The 22526-nt window shown below is 40.6% G+C and overlaps 1 protein-coding gene across 4 annotated transcripts in view; it reads right to left on the bottom strand.

The window, feature by feature from the left end:
• Nucleotides 1-22526, bottom strand: part of GRIK2 (glutamate ionotropic receptor kainate type subunit 2) — a 438302-nt gene that overhangs the window by 151414 nt on the left and 264362 nt on the right. For all 4 annotated transcript variants that reach the window (XM_033143497.1, XM_033143496.1, XM_033143498.1 and 1 more), the window contains exon 11: nt 20092-20298. In XM_033143497.1, coding sequence (XP_032999388.1) covers nt 20092-20298 — 207 coding nt within the window. The remainder of the gene's footprint in view (nt 1-20091; nt 20299-22526) is intronic.

Genomic DNA, 22526 nt, shown 5'->3' with positions numbered 1-22526 from the left:
TTGTATTGAAGAGCATTTATGCAAGACCAAAGATTGATTGCCTAACTTGAAGAGATGAAGTTTGCCATGCTTTCCCCCCATGCTAACTTGACAACTCCTCCACAAACTATAGTTTCTGCTGCATTTGTTGCTTTTTATTAGATACAATATGCCCCACTGTGTTAAACAGATTTTGTGGTGTATTAAAAGTTCAGAGGATCAAGCTTAAGACCATCACTTCCAACCTCCATAGAGAATCACAACATTAACATGATGATCATTACTCTAAAGAGAATGTCTACGTTATGCAAAATACGGTTATACCTTCAGCTCTGTGTATCATCACACATTTTTATTGTACCTCTCTTCCAATTACAGGGCAAAGCAGCCAACTGAGATAATAAAAGACACATATGGTTGACACTCATGAAGATGTCATGTCATCACTCTGCAAACTCCTACATCTCCATAACAAACGAGATCTTTTTGCATTTTAGCCTTTCAACTCTATTTGATAGAACAAAATATTATGGGTAAAAGGCTTTTACCATGGCCCTATATTTTGTGAGCTTGCTACAGTAGATAAAGGATTATTTACAGGCTGCTTTTCAGCCAACACAGTTATAATGCAAAAAAAAACTACAACAATCAAAATTTAAAGCAAAACCCACATATTTATATGCATTTCTGAATCTGCAACTAAAACTCACAGAGATCTCATAGACGTTTATGTGTATCACAACTGGGCAAAGTTATGCATAAAACCACACCCAACTAATAAAAGAGGAAACCTGATATTATTTAACTATGAAGTTTCAAAAGCTTCAAGACTTTTCAATGCCTGAAAAAACTAACTTGTAGAGTGTGGCAACTTTGAGCTGGTCACTGCTTTAACAGTGGAGCCAGTAGGTTGTATGGAGGCTAGCTATCGTGCTCACCTCTGCCAAGAAAAGCATATATTTAAGCGAGTCCATATATCACAACTATCACAAAGAAAACCCTCTAAGATAACTGCTCAAAGAGTTGTCCATACAACATATAAGTGGCTGGTTATGTTGGTCTCTATTAGACTGGAAAACTTCACTTCATTTCATATTTATAACCCATACTCCTATCCCAAAGGATAAGACAGCATCTTAAAAAGCAGAGACATCGCCTTGCCGACAAAGGTCCGTATAGTTAAAGCTATGGTTTTCCCAGCAGTAATGTATGGAAGTGAGAGCTGGACCATAAAGAAGGCTAATCGCCGAAGAATTGATGCTTTTGAATTATGGTGCTGGAGAAGACTCTTGAGAGTCCCATGGACTGCAAAAAGATCAAACTTATCTATCCTTAAAGAAATCAGCCCTGAGTGCTCACTGGAAGGGCAGATCCTGAAGTTGAGGCTGCAGTACTTTGGCCACCTGATGAGAAGAGAAGACTCCCTGGAAAAGACCCTGATGTTGGGAAAGATGGAGGGCACAAGGAGAAGGGGAAGACAGAAGACGATATGGTTGGACAGTGTTCTCGAAGCTACCAACATGAGTCTGACCAAACTGCGGGAGGCAGTGGAGGATAGGGGTGCCTGGGGTCACGAAGAATCAGACACGACTAAATGACTAAACAACAACAACACAATCCCAAAGGAAACCCAACAAAGCAGCTAAGAGGAAAGCCAGGTCTGCAGTCTCTTAATAAACATGAACAGAACATCAAAGGGAATATCAAAATTGCAATAAACTTACCAGACTAAGAAAATACTCATCCATGACCATGCCATAAATATCTGTAAACCATAGATCACCAAAACAGCACCTGCACCTGTGGAGACCCCTCCCACTGCTGAACTGAGGCTTCAAAGAAGCATTCCAGCCAATAGAATTTCCCCCCTTAAGCCTAATTGCAATGTGGGCCATGCTTTTGGAAAGGGATAGTTAACTAGCCCTCACACCTGTGTTTTTTTTACAAACTAATCCCCTCGCTGCTCCCAAGCTGGAAACAGGCTTTAGCAAGAGTTTATTGGCTTCAACAGGAGGCTTCTTTGAAACCTAATTATAACAGAGGATCAGTTACAGGTGGGTAGCTGTGTTGGTCTGCCATAGTCGAAACAAAATAGAAAATTCTTTTCAGTAGCACCTTAGAGACCAACTGTGTTTGTTCTTGGTATGAGCTTTCGTGTGCATGCACACGAAAGCTCATACCAAGAACAAACACAGTTGGTCTCTAAGGTGCTACTGAAAAGAATTTTCTATTTTGTTTCGACTATAACAGAGGAGGGATGTTTGTGAGGGAAGTTTTGGGGAGAAAAGATTATCCCTTGCTTTCCCAGTGGTGAAAAAATGCCTTTCCTTGCCACAATCAGGCTTCTTTGAAGGAGGAGCTATGGCAGCGATGGCCAAACGTGGCCCTCCAGTTGTTTTGGGTCTACAATTCCCATCATCCCTGACCACTGGTCCTGTTAGCTAGGGATGATGGGAGTTGTAGTCCCAAAACAGCTGGAGGGCCAATTTTGGCCATCACTGGGCTATGGGGTATGGGTCAGTATTACCCCTTCTGTTCCCAATTGTCAAACATACTCTGACATTTCTATCCCACAAACAGGTTCGAAAAAAAGTTTTCTATTGGGCCCAACAGACAGTAAAAACCAGTGGCATGTGGTCATTGGACTAAGGGGGCCAGGCTAGTCCCCATAGGCTAGTCCCCTCCCCAATCCCCCTCACAAGCTGGCACCTCTGGCCCTAACTGTTCCCCTATGAAAACGTTTGCCGCACGCCAAATATAGTTTTAGGAAAAGTAGTTTTAGGAAATATAAAGGCTGTCAGGGCTGCCCCACAGCAAACGAGTTTTAAAAGCTCAGCTGTTGTTCCTAACAGCTTTTGTTTTATGAAGTAAAGGCAACATTCTGCTCAGAGTTTCAACAGGCATTCGCCAAGGGTGCAATCAATGGCATTGTTTTTAACTGGAGGGTGACTTATATCTCCACAGCACAACCCAGAGTTTATGTACTTATGAAGGCAGAGGGAAGCACTTATTGGATTTTAACACTGTACTTATTTGTTACATTTCTTTCCTGCCTTTCCGCTCAAGAGCTTTCAGCAGATTATACTGTGCTTAACATTGGCTTCCTATACAGACATTGCCCAGGCCCAACATTGCTTTACTTAAGAATTTGCACATATCTTAGGCGAGCCCCTGTCAAACTAATGGCACCTCCATTTACTTAAGTTCAAAATGTACATGGCTTTAGTTACCAGTTAATCTCACATTGAACTCCCTTATTTGAAAAGAGTCTGTATTTACTTGACACTGAGCTATCCCAGTCTGACTTCTGGAAGAAGAACACAATATTATAATAATTTCTTGGAATATTTAGCAGTGCAATCCTACACAGAAGCAATTCCATAGAGTTCAATGAGCCTTTTCCCCAGATATGTAAATAGCACAGAATAGGAGCACAACGTTGGTTTGGTTTTGGCTCTATATTTACCTTTCATGTTTTACATGTCTTTTTCATAATGTACATGAGTTTAATTAATCGCCCACGTATTTTCAATTAGTTGCTAGCTGTCTAACTTTTAAAATTGTTAATGATAAATTATTGCCACAAAAGACACAGACAGTGCTTTTATATATCCACTGCTAGTTTCCTTGCATTAAAGTCTACAGTACAAATGCTAGCCTGTAGTCATGGCATGCTAGCACATTTGTTTGCCTGAATGTGTTTTTTAATAAGTGCTTTATTAAATTTTATCTGGGTTGCAGGCAATGTACAAATATTAAAAGCATAAATATTAGGGAAAAATGAATGAAATGAAAACTGCAGAAGTCTATATTCCATAAAGTGTTTATCTTGGTTTAGACAAAGTTTCTGGGCTAGATCACACTACTATCAACCAGCAAAAGGCTCATTGTTTTGGTAAGTGCAGGGTGGGGATGCCTGTGTTTTACAAAGAACTCCTGTGGGCTGCAGTGCATTTGTATGAGCTCGTTTTTCTTTACTGACCATTCAAATCATGTTTGATTTCCAGGAAAAGGAAGAGAATCTGTACTAGCACAGATAGCCACCACTCTCCCCAGTCTACTAAAAACAACATAAAATAAATACCATTTAAAATAACAATACCACACACCTAAAATAGCTCCCATCATTGAGAGCTTCCCGATTCTTTGGGGCATTTGGGGGGGTAAATGCACAGGGAATGGAAAAGCAAGTTTTGAAACTGCCCTTTTATTAGAAATCTGGATATAAGAAATTGATTTCCAGAATTTGCCTATGCTCCTGAAATTTAGCTTTTCACAAGACATTTCATTTTACTAAGAACCTGTATAGGAGGAGATAGGGTGGGATGGAGAGTTGGGTGAGGAAACAAGCATCAGATATACACCAGTGAGATCAAGACCACAGATTATAGAAAACAGATAAGGATAAAATATAAAAGAATTGTGTGGAGCTGTGCAGAGCCCCAGAAAACACATTAACACATTTCTCCCTTTTAATTTTAATTTGGGTTTCCTGAAGCCTCCCAATCCAGTTCAAAATAGAGGCAAAGTCTGGAAGCTAAACTGGAAGGGATGAAGAAGTGTGCATGCACACGAAAGCTCATACCAAGAACAAACTCAGTTGGTCTCTAAGGTGCTACTGGAAAGAATTTCCTATTTTGTTTCGACTATGGCAGACCAACACGGCTACCCACCTGCAACTGGAAGGGATGAATGAGACATTTGACCCAGTACACATTTAAAGCTGATATTAAATTCACAATACACAGCTATCATTGGAAATTTTCACTTTTCTGAATTCCAACAAGTGCAAGGATTGCTTTGAAATGGTTGAGGGGTGAGTGAAACTTCCCAGTAAAAATAAGTAAATTTTAAAGGACGCAGAGGGAAAATTGCATTTACCATTTTAGATTAATCCTGAAAGCATTTAGTGAAAGCACTTGCTCACAGTGGCATCACATGTTCACAAGACCATTTCAGGAAGAGATGCCCAGCTAGAAGCTGGCTGCCAATTGCCCCATATCACTGTGAGCGTGAAGGCAGATTCCCTAAACTTTTAAGAACATCAAACTCTTTCCTGATAAACCTTAGCATGAAATCTCTCAAAAACAGCTGCAGAATGAGTTGACATTTTCATGCATCAGGGGCTGATCCAAAGACCTCTCTGATCAGTTTGTTACAAGAATCTACCATGCATATGTGTGCTTGCTGGTTGCTTTTTAGCAAGAACACTTTAATTGGCTCAAACTACAAAGTTACAAATTTCTGATACTCTACAGGTATAGCCATAGACTTATTTTCAGACAAGGAGTATTTATTATTCTCTATGGCTCACTTAAATGAGTAAAATTATGATAATTATGATGATGATGATTGATTGATTGATTGATTTGTATACCACCCTTCATGCATAGATCTGAGGGCAGTTCACAACATAAAAATACACGAAAAAAACCATAAAATACATAATAGAAACAAGAACAGAAACAAAAAATAACCCCCTCCCCCCCATGCATGTACATAAAAGTTGGTCCAACAGATTGCGTGTTATCTAGTTGTTCAGGCTGACATGAATGATTCAAGCAAGCAATAGTACAGATTTGTTATCTTCGTCTCATCTTTAGCATGTATTGCTTTGTACAGCGGCTTATGCTTTAAATCTGCCGCAGCTTAACTGAACATCAGTGCATGAAATAAAAAAAAGGAAGTGAAAGTCGTATATTTCAGCAAAATACATTCTAAGTAGTTTTCTCTTCCATTTTACTATGCCATTTTCTGTACAGAAATAAATTGCAGCCTTGCAGTTTTTATTTCTGCTTTACATAAAGACGCAAGCAGACAAATGGGTTTCCACTAGCTGAATGAGATTATCTGGAATTTGCTGCCAGAATCTTGGTGCAAGAGGGCAGTTTCGCGTTTGAAATATATGACAAAATGTAAACTAATCTTTAAGATGTGATTCAGCATAGACAAAACAGGGACAGAAATAAGCCCATCTGCTTCCTGACAAGACTCTGACCTCACTTTATTTGGGGGAAATGTAAAATTATGCCTGTTTTAACACTCTGCGCAAAACTGAGATGCTGAAATAGGACATACACATTCCACTTAAAAACATTTCAGTGAAAATCCCTCATATGTAGATACATTAAATTTTACTAGAAAGGCAGTTTTCATATTCTTGTAGAAGACACAAAAATATATGATACTAAGTCACACCAACACATTCCTCTCACACAGGAAAAAGGCTACTGTGAGCTGGCCTAAAGACTTCATAGCTCAGTCAGTAGAGCATGACTCTTAATCTTAGAGTCTTGGTTTGAGCCCCATGTTTGGCAAAAGATTCATGCATTGCAGGTTAGGTTGCCCTTGTGCTTCCTTCCAACTCTACAATTCTATGATTCTATGTGGGGAAATGAAGGCACTTGCGGAAAGCTTGGAAGACTTTGACAGTCTAAACTTGCTCCATGTCAGGGATTAACCAGATGCTTAGAGGGGGGACCACACGAGCCGACTGAACTGGTGACATGGGAACATGTCTAATCAACCTGGAGCATTGCAATCTGCCTTCAGAATTCCAAAAGTAATCACTCCTCTTGCTTACATGCAACTCACTATAATGTATTTATTTATTTCTACAATTTATATACATCTTAATTATAGTTGTATCTAAGCAGTGTCCCAAAAACTAAGTACATAGAAAATCTGTTAAAATTATAAAATCAGAGATCAGTTAAAATGCCTGCTGGGATAAAAAGTAGTTCTAATCTTCTACAGAAGGAAAGTGTGGGGGGGGGGTCCTCTTTTTCACTGATGAATTTTGGGGATGGGGTAGCTTAATCAATTTTATGAAATTATTAATAAATTCTAATTATTTTCCAATTAGTTTAATTGTCTTCATTTGGGTTAGGGGGGGATCCAAATGGCACATGGATTATCCAAGTAGCCCAATGTATGCAATGTTGGAACTGTAATGTTGGCATCATATGGAATTATATTTCATTTAGTATTTTTTCTTAAATGAGAATTTAAATCTAATACGACTGGATTTCAAATAACATTTTGTCACAGTAATTATATATTACTAGAGAAACAATAGAATCTTAAAAGTATATGATTATTTCCCACTTCATACTTAGTAACCAAGGTCAGCACTTTAATAGGAGGCTGTCAAGGAAAATTCTGAATCGGAAACTGCAGACAGTTGGTTTTATGGCTATAATAATGCATTGCTTCACTGAAGACATGCAAGTACTTATTGCATGAGAAACAAGATTAAAGTTATAGCCACTCACAGCATGTGGATCCTCAACAGCCAATACAGGCAATTGCACAGTGGATTCATTAGTCTGCAGTACTTAACTCTGGTGTAGGGTACAAATCATGCTGTTTCTGCAAGAACTTCCAGTTATACATTGGAGCCCCTCTCTACCCCTTTGCCCATGTGCGCCCCGAAAATCTGCTTCAGAATAGATTTGGGAGAGTGGGAGAGGAGGAGAGGGGGGGAGAGAGGGGGGGCATTCTGTTGTGCAAACAGGCTGACCTCATCAGATACAACCCATAATTTTCTAATTGTCATTCATTACCATTGCTGTGATAAACTCAATTCAGACTTTGCACTAAACCATGGTTAGTGCTAAGCAAGGTTAAAAGGAACCTATCTTAGTGGACTGGAGTTTCCAACTCTAAAACAGGCAAACCACAGTTTAGAACTGTTTGCTTTTGTTTCCCATATGCTCAGTGATAAGCTTTATAAATTCAGTATCCTAGTCGGCTGATCCTTTCCAAACATTGGTTTACAAGCTGATATCGATCTAACCGAGATAAATAATGTACAGTGCTGTGTTAGCATACCATGCAAATGTAGTGTAGTGTGACATTGCAACTTTTCAGTGTATCTTCTCTTTCAGCTGTCCTGGATCCTCAACAGCCAATACAGGCAATTGCACAGTGGATTCCTTCAGATCAGCGGCACAGCAATGGGCACCCGCATGGCCCCACAGTATGCCAACATCTTCATGACAGATTTAGAATGACATTTCCTAAATTCCTACCCACTCAAACCTCTCTTGAACCTGCGTTATATTGACGATATTTTTATTATCTGGACACATGGTCAACAGACCCTGGACACCTTCCACCAGACATTCAATGACTTTCACCCCACCATCAACCTAACAATGAACCAATCTATGCAAGAAATACACTTTTTGGACACTACTATAAAAATACAGGATGGACACATAGACACCACCTTATACCGTAAACCAACTGACCGACAAACATATCTACATGCTTCTAGCTACCATCCCAGACATACCAAACAATCCATTGTATATAGCCAGGCCTACGTTACAGCCGCATCTGTTCCAACTCTACAGACAGAGACTCTCACCTAAGAGATCTTCAGCAAACCTTTTTAGAACTAAAATATCCACCTGATGAAGTTAAACAACAGATCAACAGAGCCAGACTGATACCCAGAGAGAACTTGCTGCAAGACAGACCCAAAAAAGAAAATAACAGAACTCCACTAGTAATCACATACAACTCCCAAATTAAAACAGTACAACGCATCATCAGAGATCTACAACCTCTCCTAGACAATGACAGTTCTCTTTCTCAAGCTCTGGGAGGAAGACCCTTCATCGCCTACAGGCAGCCACCCAATCTCAAACAGCTCCTCACCCACAATAATACAACAACAGGACTCAACATGGACACTGGTACCAGAGTCTGCAATAAACCCAGATGCCCACTTTGCTGCCACATAAACCCGGACAACACCATTACTGGTCCCAACAACATCAAACATACCATCTCAGGACTATTTAATTGCTCATCTTCCAACATTGTGTATGCAATCAAATGCCAACAGTGCCCTTCAGCTCTCTATATTGGACAAACAGGCCAAACCCTACGCCAAAGGATAAATGGACATAAATCTGATATCAGGAATCACAAGACAGAGAAACCAGTAGGAGAACACTTCAATCTCCCAGGACATTCTATAAAAGATCTCAAAGTAGCTGTCTTAATACAAAGAAATTTCAGAAATAGACTGGAAAGAGAAGTGGCTGAATTGCAACTAATCACCAAACTTAGAACCATGGAGAAACCTGGTCTGAACAAAGACACTGGATTCTTATCTCATTATACTTAACAAAGCTATCTTTAGCCATCTCACCCCTTGCCTTTCCCTGCAAGACTTATTGCAGCCGTTAAGAGTCGTCAACAGGTTTCCCACACCTATCAGCTGATCACCCATTCCCACCACCCTTCTGAGTAATACCCCTCCCCACTCTCACTATATATAAGGGTCTGGTGACTTCTGTTTCAGTGTATCTGAAGAAGTGTGCATGCACACGAAAGCTCATACCAAGAACAAACTCAGTTGGTCTCTAAGGTGCTACTGGAAAGAATTTTCTATTTTGTTTCGACCATGGCAGACCAGCACGGCTACCCACCTGTAGCTGTCCTGGAAATAGTATTACTGGAGGTGAGAGGATAATGAGTTCTCTAAATAAACAAATTGCCAACTCAGTGGCACTATCCAGAAAACATGGTACAGTGGTACCTCTGGTTATGAACGTAATCTGTTCCTGAGGTCTGTTCATAACCAGAAACCACTCGTAACATGACGCACGCTTTCGCTAATGGAGCCTCCTGCTGCTTAAGCACCTCTGGTGTACGATTTCCACATGCATCCTGGGGCGAAGTTTGTAACCAGGAGCAGGTACTTCCGGGTTAGCGGAGCTCGTAACCCAGTGTGTGCGCAACCAGAGGCGTTCACAACCAGAGGTACCACTGTATTCCTGAGCAGCCCACCATCCCCTTGAATTCAAATTGACCAATTGTTGGTCAGAAAGGGTGGTGCTTAGGTGATGAACCAGAGTGTTCAAGCATTAGCCCTCCACCTGAGGCTGAGAACAGATATACACCCAGTGCCTGAGCCAAAGCCTACCTACAACTATAACCAATAATATTTTCAAATGTTATGTGGCCCATTTTCAAATCCCAGAACATTGTCTTGTACAGTTTGTTACACCTAACAATGTCTAGGCCTTTTGTCCCTGGGGTGGGGGGTCACTGCAAGTGAGCCCACAAGTGTTTATTCTTTATATGCCACCCAGAGTCTCTGCGACAACCCAGTCAGATGGGTGGGGGTACTATTATTGTTGTTGTTGTTAAACATATGAATTGAGTGTGCGGGTGGCTGGGTATTTGAGAACAGGCACTCTGGCTGCACATTGTTGCTGCACTTGATTATGCAACGGCAGTTGGAGGATGGATGGCAGCTAATGGATTGAGGTTGAATCCTGACAAGACAGAAGTACTGTTCTTGGGGGACAGGAGGCAGGCAGGTGTGGAGGATTCCCTGGTCCTGAATGGGGTAACTGTGCCCCTGAGGGACCAGGTGCGCAGCCTGGAAGTCATTTTGGACTCACATCTGTCCATGGAGGTGCAGGTTAATTCTGTGGCCAGGGCAGCTGTTTATCAGCTCCATCTGGTACACAAGCTGAGACCCTACCTGCCCACGGACTGTCTCGCCAGAGTGGTGCATGCTCTAGTTATCTCTCGCTTGGATTACCGCAATGCACTCATGTGGGGCTACCTTTGAAGGTGACCTGGAAACTACAACTAATCCAGAATGCGGCAGCTAGACTGGTGAGTGGGAGCGGCCGCCGAGACCACATAACACTGGTCTTGAAAGACCTACATTGGCTCCCAATACGTTTCCGAGCACAATTCAAAGTGTTGGTGCTGACCTTTAAAGCCCTAAACGGCCTCAGTCCAGTATACCTGAAGGAGCGTCTCCACCCCCATCGTTCTGCCCGGACACTGAGGTCCAGCGTCGAGGGCCTTCTGGCAGTTCCCTCACTATGAGAAGCCAAGTTACAAGGAACCAGGCAGAGGGGCTTCTCGGTAGTGGCACCCGCCCTGTGGAACACCCTCCCACCAGATGTCAAAGGGAAAAACAACTACCAGACTTTTAGAAGACATCTGAAGGCAGCCCTGTTTAGGGAAACTTTTAATGTTTAACAGACCAATGTATTTTAATATTTTGTTGGAAACTGCCCAGAGTGGCTGGGGAAACCCAGCCAGATGGGTGTGGTATAAATTATTATTATTATTATTATTATTATTATGCACATAGATTTAATACATGTGAACAATACTCCTAAGAAAGCTGTGCATCACAAGTTCTTGCTGCATGTATGTACATCCTTACATTGAGACAGGGTCTCAATCAAAAAGACACACACCCAGAAGCATGGCCAGTGGGCATGCCCCCCCCTGCCCCAAACTGTAATGCAAAGCAGTCTGAACAAGGCTACACACACCTTTCAGACTTGGCATTATGCATGGCTGTTCACAATGAATAAGAGCCAAGCCCATTTTAAATTACTTTGACATGTGTTCTTCTGCAATTGCACTTACAATATAACTTTAGGGATGAGCTGTTTTTGCGCACTTGAAGAATTTATTCATCAGTTCTCCCAAAATAGCCAAAGAACAACGTGCCAATTTCCTTAATACAATGAGTAAAGTCATGTGGTGGGCACCTTTGCCAGCAGCACGTCAAGCTCTGAAGTTCGGTTTGAAATACAGCTGCAATTTGGGAAATGCCTTGTGAATGACTGATAATGATCCTAAGAGCTGTACACTTCCCAGTGTTTGGTGATTTAGAGGATAGCTTAAATGTTTATCACAGTTACACTTATTGCAGATCAGGAGCTCAAATCAATAGTACTGTAATGTATGACCACGGAAGTTTAAAATGTTTGATGTCTTAGGATGTCTTCAATGGACCATAATTTCCTATTACGTCTGTACCTGGAAACTATGATAACCCAGATGAGAACAAGCTAGGATCTTAAACCCACTTCAAACCATGGTTTAAGGTTTGGGTTTGCTGCATCTAAATTGGGCGTACCTCATCAGTACAAGGTTATGAAGCTAAACAGACAATCTACGGCTTTTGGGGGTATTGCTTTTTGCTATTTTGTTACATATTTTGTGCTTTTATTTTGTACTTCTCTGTTGCAAACTGCCCTGTGATCTTTGGGTGGAGTTATATACATTTAGTAAAGAAGAAGAAGAAGAAGAAGAAGAAGAAGAAGAAGAAGAAGAAGAAGAAGAAGAAGAAGAAGAAATTAGGTGAAGGGAGAGGGCCAAATGGTTCCTTGGATAGAACACTAAGGACCGTCATTGTGTGGCTCCTCCTCTTTGCACAGCATCTAGTGACTAGCTACTAGACTATACCGGTATTTGGATTTCAGCTGACGATAAAACACTGGGCTGGTACTGATGTGTCAACCGGCAAGTTTTGATACATGTCGTGATTACTTGAGGGTCCCTTTGAGAACAGTAAGGAAGCACAAAAGTTCAAAGACAAAAATAAAACATATACTTTTCACTAGAGTTACATTGCCTCTGTTTAAAGGAAGTTTAATAGCTGAGTGTTGCAGTAGAAGATGGATTCGGCTTGTCAGAAGCAAAACCAGGGTGATAAGGGCAAAACAAGGAAGTCATGCTTGATGTGCTCATTCAGGTCACAGCTAATAGCATTGGAAATAAAAAGGTCAGAGCGTTTAGTGCAAAGTCTCACGGGTTCAGCAATTAGACCAAACAATGCAGAAGTCACAGTGGTCTATACTGGCATATAACAAATTTTCACAATAAATTATCTTGTGGGTGGCCAAGAGGAGCGAGAGACGATAGGGGACAGAAAGGGGATAGCATGCTGTAATCGTTTGAAAAAAGAAAATAAAAACATGAGAATCTAGCAGTTAAGCTGCTGGGGCAAAAGAGAAAGAACAAGGCACACTAACGTAGTGTGATATTCAGTGTTAGGCATAGTCCAAATAGACCAATGGAATAAACACAAGTCCATTGAATTCAGCTGAATTCTGAATGTGACCTGTACACTTTGATATGAAGCAATGTTGGTACTAACCAATGTTTATGTGTTAAGCAGTGACCAAGACCGAACAAATAGGGAGGAAATAAATTGTGTGCATCTAATATGATTAAATATTGTGAATACGTATGTATGGCTCCAGAAAGGCTAGCTCTGGAGGTATGCCAAAAAAGCTTAATCAAATGTAATTGATAATGATTAACGGAAATTACTTTAAGTGAAGAGAAATGGTTCAGGCATAAAACAATAATGCTTAATCTACATGCTAAATAAATGTATGCCACAAAATAAAAATGCAGTCTAAACAGATGGTCTTCAAAGGGCTAAAAACATAAATCAGGAAAGAGCTAAATTAGAACATCCCTGTGGTGTTTAAAAACAAACAAACAAACCAAGAATTAAATAAGAAAATAAAGACACAAAACAAGCACAAATCTGAGGACAAAGTGAATACCCAATACTGAACAAGACTCTGGAAATGCCTTTAAAAGCTTATCATCTAATAAATTAGAGATTTCAATTATTTCTCTCATGTGCCAGGTAACACCTATTCACAGAACCATTTAAATGCCCTTGAAAGAGTTTGTAGAGAGACCTGAACTGAGTTAGACCTGGCTTTCAGGTAAGTTGTGTTTTTGTTTGTTTATTTAAAAAACCATCTAGAAAACTGGCTGTCAAGGGAAAGGGTTCTAGAAACACATTCAATTTTTTTGGCTCCCTCCCCCAAATCTACAGTCTGAAGTGGTACAGGCACAGGTTTACTATCTCAACAGGTCTTAAGACAAAGCTTTGAATGTCTTATGCAGCCTGAACAGCCCAGTTGCATCTATTTTTCCACTTTTAGGAACCTGTGTGGATCAAGACCTTCCACTTGAATACTTACTTGTGTCTAATCATATTCTGATCTATTCCAAGGCTCAGGGAAGGAGGTAGCTTACAATATGATGGTCACACCCATCATATCCACACCACACATTTAAATCACATAGCTTTGTAACAGTTATGCCTGTATATACAGGTACAGTATGTGAAATACACACACACACACACACACAGAGAGAGAGAGAGAGAGAGAGAGAGAGAGAGAGAGAGTGCGTGCATGCGCGCACACTTTATTGTTGTAACCTGCCCTGGGATCTTGTGATGAACAGCAGGTAAGAAATATAAATAAATAAATGTCTAGAGCAGGCAAACAAACATCCACTCAATCACATGGGTCACCACCATCAATTCTGTTTTTAATTTGGGTTCTGGTTTAGCTTCTTAGTCCCTACTAGAGCTTTCAGACACTATCCAACTGCTGCTCTCAGATTAACAGAAAATGAAAAACTGAGGTAGCTATCATTGTAATAGTGACAACAGCCTATTCCAGACAGTTGGATGATTGGTCCCTGCAATAGTTTAGAATAGTCCAAAGTAGCTATTCTGTTTTCCAGTTCCTCCAAGCATCTAAGAGGGTTGCTGACAAAGCCATGAGAATCAACATGATCAGATCTTCCATTTCTGTCTTGGGGTCATGTAACCTCAGGCAGATATGGAAATCAGCCTTATCTATGAATGCCTGGAGTTGGTTGGCCACCACACACTTAATCATATAGATCCAAAATGGCAAGCTGGAAATAGACTGGAAAATACTGCAATCACCCAACTCAAGCTCCTTCTTTTTAAGGTACTTTCTATAAAAGGAATTACTAAAGGTACTGAGGATTACAACATAAGGATTAAAAAAAGTCCCTGCATGCATAACTGAAAATGGGTGGAGTATTGGGGATTTTGTCTGTTTACCTAAACTGCAACTTATTAAATAGAAGTTGCTCTGAGAACAAAATGTATGATGCGTCATTATCAGTGCATTTTGCCTCTGATCTGAGCACAGATGTATTTGTCAAATGCCCAAATGTTTACTTCATTGAACCAGCTTGAATATAACATCCTGAGAGAACACTTCATTACCGCTCTACCAGAGAGAGTGTACAGTCAGCAACGTAATGCTTGACACATTGCCCAGCATATGTGTGACAATGCTCAGGGGCTTCACAAGACCTGCAGGTGTGACAGAGTCAAGGCAACACATGCTGTGCTTGGACGAGACGACAGGAAAAAGTCAGAGAAGCTTTTCAAATTAATCATGGGAGCACCCTAGGAAGCAAGCAACCTATATAAATAGTACTCATTTACCAAAAACTGAATAGGAGTCCAGTTTGGGTGAGGCAAGTACTCCAAACCATGTGATTTTTCATAAGAAGTTTTAAAAACAGTCTTTGTGTGGGATAACCAGCCTCAAATAACCAACATGCTAAGTCTAATTAATGCATGTAGGGGTTAATTCCATAGAGTAAGCTGTCCTGCCAGGCTTAGCTAGGTCACTCTTCCTCACCTTGGGAGGGACTAGGACTAGGTAATCAAACTTTTGTTCCTTCAGTTGACCTGAGAAGCTCAGTGTGTAAAGAGGCCTGACTTGGTTGCTCCAAACTCAAGTGGTCTTTTTCTATAATAAGGGAAAATGGGAACTTTGGAAACAACTTAGAAAGGCATATTTTGAAGACCTAACAGCCTATTATTTCCACACTTTATTTTGCTGCATATTTTGTGTTTTTAAATCTCTGCTGGGTTCTCTCACCGAAGAGTACTTGCCGCAAACCTGGATCTTGGCATCTAGGGAATTCTCTTTTTTTTACAACTGAATACTTTGTAACTTTTGATTTAAATTTCTCAATATTTGTGCAAACATTTTCTCCAGGTTTATCCAAATTCAGTGCTCTCTTATTATGAAAAGCCTTAAAAAAAATAAATCCAAATACAGTGATACTCTTGGGCAAAGATTCCCATCTTAAAAAACAAAACATATTATTGTTTTATTCCCTTTACAAAACACCTAACCTAGCTATTTTGCAAGATTCTACACTGAAAAAAGGGGACCCTGTCAAACAGCACAGTCTGTTCTTTTTAATGAGGAATGAAGTACAATAGCTAGTCTGTTCAAAAGGAATGCAAGACAACATTTTGGGAATGGTAAAAACATTCCTACCGCAGGAATCCTATTTTGTTTTCACATATAAGCATTTTGAAGACGATAGGCAAGACAGAAATTCAGCAAGACAGAAATAAATGGAAAGGCTTTGCACCTTTACATTTCTAAAACACAACCCTAAAACTCAACATACAGTGGCGGGGGGCATAGCTGTCAACTTTTCCCTTTTCTTGCAAGGAATCCTATTCAGAATAAGGGAATTTCCCTTAAAAGGGGGGGAAAGTTGACAGCTATGGCGGGGGCGGGGCGTGTGTTTGTGTGGTCCTGTCATAGCAACTGTTCAAATGTCTAACAAGTTAAGTATGCAGATTACACACAATAGGAAAATAAGTAATCATATACACTAGTTAAAAAAAATAAATTATTCAGGTAAACCTCCTTATCTGGTAGCACTTCGGTTCCTCACTCTCTTTGTTTAAGAGGATTATTCCTGGACTATATATTACAATTCTTAAGAGTTTGTTTAATTGAAGAATGAGGAAATGTGTCTGTACACACACACACACTTTGGAATGTCATAGGCAAGCGAAAGGGGAGAATAAAAAATGAAAACTGGAATGGAGACAAATAGAAACAGATTGCTTGCTAGCTAGGCACAGAGGCTCAGAAGGCTATACTGATGACCATCTTCATTAATCAATCCCTTGACTTAAAGCAACCACTTCAGGGCTAGATATAAATCAATTGGATTACTTGTGTAAGTGCTCACCAATGTGAGAAATTGGTTGCACAGTCTAGCCCTTCAGCTGAGTTGTATATATCTTTTAACTAAAGAGAGGCTCCTTTAAGGCGACCTATATTTCCTTGTCTCCTGGTTGTGTGAAAGAGAGGAAAATAAACCTTGTGCGTTGGAGCAAGACAGAAAGAAGGACAACAGGTGTATAGAATGTGTTGCTGCCCAGAAGGGCTGCCTTTCTTTAGAAATAGACTCCTGGTACTTCAGGTAAAGTCAAAAACGAAAAGCTTTATTTCAGTACAGTGGACAGGGAGCCCTGATTAATCCTCAGGCTCCATGCCCACACTGCCATCCTGCTCTCACTCACCTGTACAAGATGTTCCCTCTTTAGGTACTTCCCCTTGACTCAGAAAATACTTACACATATAAGATACAAGAGAAATAGGCTCGTGCCATACAACAGAATATAACACTTTGGGGCCATAATCCAAGGGTAAGAATGGTAACACACACTCTCCCTCTCCCTCTCTCTCTCTGTGTGTGTGTACTTTCTTTAACAGCAACCGCATGGCAAGACGGCACTTTTGAAACTTGCAAGGAATTCTAAAAGCAATCTGCAAAATAACATGTAATTACTGCTTAAACTGGGCAGGGTGAGAGATCCTTAATGGGTGGGTGTACACATTCATTTAAGGGGACACCTCAATGAGCTTTCATGGATTTATGCACAAATGGTGTATGTATGAAGCTCTCAAAATCTATTCTGGAAGATTGGCCCTTTTGGCAAAACCCAGAGAAACAAATCACTAGCAACATTTGAGCTAGAGAGAAGGGGACACAATATTGTAAGTTATGTTCTAATTCCTCAGGGCCATCAATGCAGTTTGCTAATGTTAAATATTATTTTAAATCTCTCTAATATATAATCTGTGGTTTTCAACATAACTGCTTGACCCTATTTAGGATATTAAGGTACATATATCTGCCAGGGGAGCTGCTTATGGGAGCCACATTACTGCTAGGCTTCTTCCTTGGTTTCAGTTTCAGTATTTGGCGATAAGGGACATCAATAATGGTTAATATTTAAGGAAGGACAAGGCAACCTGAAGCATAAGGAGGAGGTCTCAAACTCCATTACACAGAGAGAGTCTGGAAGATCTGCAAACCCTTAGACTAGGGTTCTGATACCTGAGGCCCTCTAGGTGTTGTTGGACTACAACTTCCATAAACCCCAGCCAGTATGGTCAGGGGTCAGAAATTATGGGAACTCGGGAACATCTGAAGGGCCACAGGTTCCACATCCTTGCCTTAGGTATATAGTTGACTGCCCTGCCCCAATAATAAACTGCTTTTACTCAAGGTAAAAAAGGTAAGGGACCCCAGGATGGTTAAGTCCAGTCAAGGGTGACTATGGGGTTGTGGCACTCATCTTGCTTTCAGGCCGAGGGAGCCGGTGTTTGTCCACAGACAGCTTTCCAGGTCATGTGACCAGCATGACTAAACTGCTTCTGGCACAACTGGACACCATGATTAGTGCCAGAGTGCATGGAAACACCGTTTATCTTCCCGCCGCAGTGGTACTCATTTATCTACTTGCACTGCAGTGCTTTCGAACTGCTAGGTTGGCAGGAGCTGGGACGGAGCAACGTGAACTCACACTGTCGGCGGGATTCGAACTGCTGACTTTCTGATTGGCAAGCCCAAGAGGCTCACTGGTTTAGACCACAGTGCCACCCGAGTTACTCAAGGCTCTCCATTCTTACCAACGAAGAAGTACAATCATGAATGAAAGAACAGTCTCCCTTTCTTGTTGTGTTAAATGGCAGCAAGCCTCAGAATACTTGCTTTATTACAAGTGGCTTTGATCAGATGTCTTGCTATTGAGCGGTTTGCCAAAATAAATGCAAATTTGACAAAACACAAAGAAGCCAGAGACAATTGCATAATTTTCAAAGAGACTAAACTCCATTTCCAGGAGACCAAATTCAATTGGCACCACCTACTGAGAGAGTATGTTTTAAAAGCTATAAAATGAAGGGATGCCTGACTTAGTCAATTATAAACAATTGCCTGTAATGATATCTGTTTTGACTCACATTGAATTACCCTGCTGTTTTAGCATGCATTGATATTTCTGTCTTGCTGTCTAAGACTTCCTAGCTGATACTTTAAACGGACAAGACAGGGCTCTTCTCAGTATATGCTAATGGAAGATAATACTACATATTTTAAAGGTTATATATGGATTCCTCTGAGATGTAAAATCAAGTCTGGTATCACAATGAGGGTTTTGAGCTTCCATCTACAGGTTCACTGTTTATACCATATGCATTCATGCACCTTACCACCAGAGAGACTTAAATGTAGTATGAAATGTGAAAGATTTTTTCAGCATTTACTATCCCACTCTTCATACAAACAATGATTCTCAGCCCACCTTGCAGAAAAATAAAATACCGCCCCCCCCCCAGAACACAGCAGGGAAAAATACCACATAAGACAAACTTAAAACTGAGAGATCTAAAAAACCTGGGGAAATTAAAAGTACTTTACCTAGTACCAAAAAGTTATCAATTTTGGAACCAGGAAAACCTCCATTGAGAGAGATTTCGAGAGCTAGTTAACCACTAGTTAAAGGCTTCTACACATGGTCAACGTTCCTTTCACCTACAATGGGTGATGGAATCAATGAGGTCTTCTATGTGGCCAGGGTTGTTTGGAAGACAGTGATTCTTAAAGCACTGTATTCCAAGACTGTTACACTTTAATCCAGTATTTCTGAGTTGTGTTCAGTTTGTGTTCAGTTTTTGCTGGTAAAGCAAGGACTAGTGCATGGCACCAAACTATTATGCATTCCATGTTACAAGATCTTTGTGTTAAGTCACCTGTCAAAAGCTCCACCTGATGAATTCTAATGGTTTACCACAAGGACACCCCCTTTGTTCACTTATCACACCAAAGCAAATTATATGGGAGGTGTTACACTGATTTATGTAATAAAGGCCTATTCTAACAGAAGCTGCAGACCACATGGGAAAGCAAATTAAAAATCTTACAAAATCTTTTTGCAAATAAAAATGTACGTGTCAGAAAGAAGATGTCTAATGCAGCTTTCTTTGTGGTTGGTGTGTGTGTGTATGTGTGCAATTTAGATCAAACATGCACAACTCCTATTTTAGAAACGCATACACCTGGAGTAGTGAATTCCAGAATAGTATTTTCCAAATATTCTTCCATTTATATACATAACTTTATTTCCAATTAATCATTCTTACTCTTGATGGAAGAGGAGGTTAGGAAGAGAGGTGATACGTTTGCTACCTTTGTGTAATTTATCTGAAATTGCAAATAATATTCATTAAACAACACAAGGGCAATTGGTACCAGTAAATATCACCTTTTTATTTGGGGTGAGCTTCCAAAAGTCTCGTGGCAAGCTCAACTGAGACAAAATGAAGATGTGGTCATTTGTGATGATGAAACTCTTAAGTAGCAACTTACATGATCAATCAGTTCACGAACCATTCCATTCCATTGTCCGCTGGCATCATCCCGGGCTCCGTATTTTCCATCTTCCACCAGCCTTATCTCATAGGTAAATCCAAGGAAAGTTGATAGTTCCCTGAGGAGGTCGATGCAATATCCCTCAAACCTATCATTCCCATACAAAGGTTTATCAGACTTCTTGAACATCACATATGGCTCTTCCTGGAAAAAAATGAATGTAGAAAGGAAGGGAGGCTGTTCAGTCACAGCAGTTCAGAAAAAAATGAATTGCTAATACATTTTAAAGATATAATTCTAAATCTTGAAAGATTGGTTTGATCATGTTATACTGAAACTAACATTGCATACACACAATAATTCATTTTTAAAGTAAGTAGATATAACTGTAGTAGTTTCAGCTAAAATGGATTTCTTTCATTAATTAGTTATCAACACCAGCTGTATGGTTTGCACTCCGAGGACCCGAGGTAACCCACCTGAAATAAATTCACACAGACTCAAAATTTAGTTTAAGATTAATGGGCAAAATTTAGGCCACAATTTTATTGATTACACAATGTGAGCGGTATTGGCTTAGGCATTGACAAACTATATATAACTGACTCCTGTCCACCCTGCAGGAGGTCTGGAAGGGTAAACCAAACAAGGGAGCTACATCAATGCAAATCGGCTGTAGCTCACCCTGGGGTTCCTGTGGTCCTGGCATGGCCCTAGCCCCTCAAGTCGACTTCTGACGAGATCCAGAAGCCCCAGATTCCTTTAACGGAATACCCTTCTAATGGAGGGGCAGGTGATGGTCGCACCTCCCCTCCCCCATCCACAACTAAGTCAATACCTAACCGCCAAACCTTACAAAGTTGTGACGATTGCTGAGAGGTAGGCAAAAACCAAATGGCCAGTGCCAATCTGCCAAGTGGACAAAATTCCTACCAGGCCGCTGCCACAAAACAGGCAACCAACCGAAGTCCCAAGCAAGGCCAAAGCACAGAAACCAATGAGGGCAGGTGGGCAGGTGTTCGGCAGCGCGAAGCAAGTGGCTCCGATGAGTCGCGCTGCCACTTATAAATCCTCCCCCTCCCCCACTCGCCAATCAATCTGATTGGGTGCCATAACAGGCACGGTCGCGGGACCACCCCAGAAACAACCAGGCTATTCCCTGCTTTCAGATGCTGTGAGTGCCCCCCAGGTCCCGTGTGCAAGCAATACCCTCTTTGAAGAGGATCCCATTTGGCAATCAGCATTAACTGGTTCAATATGAGAACATATTAACACTATGATTACTCAGAAATTGATTAATGTTGTTGTTATTCAAAACTCCATTCAGTAATCAGGAAAAAATGCACGCCAGTGGATTCCTGTGTGGTACACCATCATACATATCACTGCAGTAGCGAATGGGACAATTCTGCAAAAATTTACCATTATCCCTAACTTCCATTCTACAGGAACTTAAGTCATGTGACTAGCTGAGTCTAGTTTGCTGGATAATGCTCAAGACATTTTAGTCTGTATTTACTATGGCAATAGCCATTGCTCTGTGGTAGAGCACATGTTTGGGGGAAGGGCCATAGCTCAATGTTACCTTTTCTTTGCATGCATAAAGTTTCAGATTCAATCTTTGGTTTCTCTTGGTAGGGCTGGAACGACTTCTCTATGAAACTCTGGAGAACTGCTACCAGTTGGTGTAGATAACACTATGTTATATGGACACTGACATGACTTGGTATAAGACAGCTTCTTAGGTACCTATATTCTATTAGAACTGAGCTAAGAATCATCTTAAATATGGTCACTGATTCCCCTTAAAGCGTTGCTTACATTCTTAAAGCTGTGGATGCCAGTGCTTTTTCAAATTATTTCAGAATACTTTAAAAAAAAGCCTTCAGTTCTCCCACTGTCTTTCATGCACACAATTTTCTGCTCTGCGCCATCAGTTTACGCTTCATCATTATATGAAAAAAGAAGCCTATGGTCAAATTAAACCGAGGATCACACACAACCCAGTATTTTAATCTCTTTGAATTTCCAGGAGAAGCTTATGATGTATTTGCAGCTCTCCAGAGATATATTTAGTCCATTAAGTAATGCATGAAATGGCAAACACATCTAACAATTGGCAGATCATTAGTAATTTGTTTCATAAGCACCGAGAATGTAAAACAAATACAGAATTTCTGCTGATTTTCCAGGACTGTTTTCATTAAATACAGTGTTCCAAGGCATTGTGGAATATAATCCTGATTCCAAATGAGTACTCAGTTGGTCAGCAATAACTTTTAATGGGGCAGCCACTTTAAGAAGAGGAAGTCCAATACATCCATCCTTTCCCACACAGATTTTATACTTTTATTTGAACTCAGAGAAGCTCTGCAAACATTTCAGTCAATCTGCTCTTCTCTCGACAATCCGGTATCTGTAACATACACCCA

The sequence above is a fragment of the Lacerta agilis genome, chromosome 3, assembly GCF_009819535.1.
Source record: "Lacerta agilis isolate rLacAgi1 chromosome 3, rLacAgi1.pri, whole genome shotgun sequence".
Lineage (NCBI taxonomy): Eukaryota > Metazoa > Chordata > Lepidosauria > Squamata > Lacertidae > Lacerta > Lacerta agilis.
Note: the sequence above shows the minus strand (reverse complement) of the source record. Positions and strands in the feature narration are given on the sequence as shown.